We start from the raw sequence: 3,342 nt of genomic DNA, 5'->3' as shown, positions 1-3,342 counted from the left end.
AACTCCACACAACTCGGGTTTTACGAATGTGTGTAGCCCTGCAACCACCACCAAAACGGTGATGGAGAACATTCCAGGCTTCAGCAAAGGCCCCGCCCTGCAGTGGGTCAGCTCCCTCCACCCCGCCCCATGACAGACCTGCCTCCCGCCACTTCAGGTCGCCTTTTCCAGGGCGCATGGGAGAGGGGCCCTGCACTGTGTTGTCTTTCACTCAGCATGACGCTTTGGGGTTCACGCGTGTTGAGCGTGTGAGCGGCCGCTTCTCCTTTATGCCCGCTCAGAGCCCACCGGACAGATTGCAGTTGGTTGCTCCTCCTGTCGGGAGACCTCTGGGCGGTGTCCAGTCGGGGCTCTTACGGGTAAAGCATCTCTGACCGTGCGTGTGACTTTTTGTGGACTTGTGTGTTTATTTCTCTCGGGTAAATACTCAGAGCTGAACGGCTGGGTTTTTGTATGGTACGTTTGACTATAAATAACCAGCTCGACTGTTTTCTGCCAGTTTCGCATTCTTCAGCAGCAGTGCATCAGCATTCCAGTATCCCGTCCCCCTGCCCCCATCCTGGCCAGCATTTGGTAGGGTCTTTTAATTTTATTGGTGCTGGTGGGTGTGAAGTGGTATCTCATTGTAGTTTCGGTTTGCGTTTCCTAAAGGATTGATGACGTAGAACACTTTTTTACTCCCTTTTTTGCTGTTCATGAGGTCTTTTTTTTTTTTTTTTGGATACCTGATATCTTTCTGATTTCATTAGCAAATGTTTATTCAGACATGGAATAATTTGTGAACCACATATTAAGTGCCTACTTTGTCGCATAATAACGAACATTAAGTTTTACGGGTGAACGAGAAAGACTATGAAAATTCTTTTCAAAAACATGTATTGAGCACTTGTTATTTGCTAACTGCTGGGATGGCTAAAGAGAGAAATGCACACGAAGCAGAAAAGTCACAGGGGGACTGGGCGGCGAGGGACCGCGGTGTGTGTCATCACCGCCTCTAGGTGTGCGGATGCTTGGGAAGCATGGACGAGGGGGGACCAGCCATCACAGACAGCCTCGTGCGGGAGATGGCACTTAGCTAGACCTGAAGCGTAAGCAGGTGTTAGCAGACAGTGGGCAGTGTGGCTGGCTGACGGAACAGCATTTGCAGACTTGGGGCCACCAGGATCGGCTGGTGGCTGCTGGTTGGCGGGGCTAGGATTTAGGGTGTCCTGGTCTGGGTTGGGTGGGACGGGGGAGTGTGGCGATCCTGTGCCCGGGAGGCTGAGAAGAGCACAGACCTCCAACCTTGTCAGGAGAAGAAGGGGAGGAGCCTGCCGGCGGCCAGAGCACTTGGGGCTCAGGTTGAGGCGCCGCGGCAGCCACTCCGGAAGCTGGAACCTGATGTGCCCGCAGCCTCGCTGGCGGGAAGCTGCCTCTTTCCAGAGAGCACTTGGTTCACAGAAAGCTGACAGCGAGTGTCAGGGTTCGTGGCCGAGTCTCTGTTCCCTCCTGGAGGCCGGCTCGGCTGCGGAGGTGAATCCTGAGCCCCTCGGTGTGTCTCAGGTCTGCTGGGCCTCGCAGCAGGGAAGGCGCTGTGCGCCCGATCCCCAGTGCTGGTCCCAGTTCTCATCGGAGTCCATCAACCTACCCATGATCTGTGCTGCGAAAGGGCGTTTCCTAGGTGGGGGTTTTGACAGGAGAGGCTCCCAGCCACACTCTCCTCTCTCCCCCTGTGCCTCAGAGCCAGAGGCTCTGTGTCGGGTCATCCCTGCGTGGCAGCTGGGGACGGAGCTGCCTCTGAGCAGGGGAGGCCCGCTCTGGTGGAGTTGGAAGGCAGCTGCCCACAAACAGGAGAAAATCAGAGTCCTGGGTTTTTGTCGTGAAAATTATGATTCCTGTACATATTTCACAAATAACGGGAAAGAAAATCAACTCAAATTTGATAATCATAGACTAAAGAGAAAGAGTTAAAATTATCTGGAAGCCTATCACTGGAAGGCAGGCAGGCAGTAGGTATGTAGGCGGGTAGGTATACTTCTGGGATTTTCCTTAGGAAGGTTTTGACCTGTGTGTCTGTGTGTCATCCCCCGCCCCCCAGGTCCATTAGTTGGGCAGGCAGGAGGCAGTCGCGAGTGCTTCTGGGGGCTCGTGTTCACTTGGGTCTCCTCCCCACAGTACCCAGCCCTGGCTGACATCTACACAGAGCACGCCCATCAAGTGGTGGTGGCCAAGTACGCGCCCAGCGGATTCTACATCGCCTCTGGAGGTACCTGTGTGCGTGCACGCGTGTGTGGCTGCCGTAGCCCTGGGGCTGGGCTGGGCTCCGGCCTGGGAGGCTGCGGGGTGAAGGGAGGTGGCTGTGGAGGGGTTGGGGACGGCTCGTGGAACTGCTGTGCTCAGTTTTGTTTGGGGCCGACAAGAAAAAGTATAAGCCACTGAAAAGCTCCATTCCGGAAGTTCGTAGTTTACAGCGTTCCAGCCAGTTCCAGCCTCAGAGGTCAGCAGAACTGCTCCCGTGAGGCCTTCGTGGGTGGCTGTGTCATGTTTGGCGCTCTGTGTGTGTGTGTGTGTGTGTGTTTCTGAATTGTAGCTTTGTCTTGTGTCACCTTTATCCGTCGCTCCATCCTGGTACCTAGCACAGTGCCAGTCTCTGCCTCGAGACCACTCACCTCGTTGGCGCGGGCCTTTGCACTCCAGCGGGCCGTGTGGCTCAGTAGGAGGCTGGGCAGCAGCCGGGGCACAAAGGTCTGTCTTGACCTCGTAGGCTGCTTTCTTTGTTCCCCTGATCCCGTGAGGCAGGTCGTCTGCCATTTACAGGCGAGAACGGGAGGCCCAGAAGTTAGCACCTTACCTTGCGTCCTATTCATTCATTCATTCATTCATTCACTCACTCATTCATTGAAACATATTTATGGGCTGCTTTGCCTGTGCCCAGCCGGGTCTCAGGCCCCGGGGAGAGCCGGGCAAGTGAGCTGATGCCGGGATTCGTACACGCTGGTGGCTGCGTGGCCTGCAGCGCAGCGACGTGTCCCTCAGCAGCTCCCCATCACTTGCCACGCAGCCTTCCTGGTAACCACCTTCCTGGGCCTTCGTTTTCTCCTCTGTAAATGCGGGTCGCTGGTGCCTGTCAGGTCGGCTTGGGGAGGACCCAGCATGTAAAATGCCTAGGACGGCCCTGCATAGTGGACAACTGATAACAGGTAACCACAGTGTGTCAAAACCAGGACACACCAGGGCAGCAGATGTGCTGGCTGACGGCTAATGCCGCCAGCTGGGCCTGCACACGGAGGGGCTGGCCAGCGGTTTGGCCCGACATGAGCATTAAACGATTTTGGTGTTTAGACCTACTCCAACTCCATCTGT

At 55.6% G+C, this 3,342-nt stretch overlaps 1 protein-coding gene across 1 annotated transcript in view; it reads left to right on the top strand.

Annotated features, from left to right (window-relative positions):
• WDR1 (WD repeat domain 1) overlaps positions 1-3,342 on the top strand; it is a 34,655-nt gene that overhangs the window by 7,621 nt on the left and 23,692 nt on the right. The window contains exon 3 of the mRNA XM_011370186.2: positions 2,155-2,245. Coding sequence (XP_011368488.1) covers positions 2,155-2,245 — 91 coding nt within the window. The remainder of the gene's footprint in view (positions 1-2,154; positions 2,246-3,342) is intronic.

This window comes from Pteropus vampyrus, unplaced genomic scaffold, assembly GCF_000151845.1.
Source record: "Pteropus vampyrus isolate Shadow unplaced genomic scaffold, Pvam_2.0 Scaffold163, whole genome shotgun sequence".
Classification (NCBI taxonomy): Eukaryota; Metazoa; Chordata; class Mammalia; order Chiroptera; family Pteropodidae; genus Pteropus; species Pteropus vampyrus.
The sequence above is the reverse complement of the archived record's forward strand: the minus strand, read 5'-3'. Positions and strand labels throughout refer to the sequence as shown.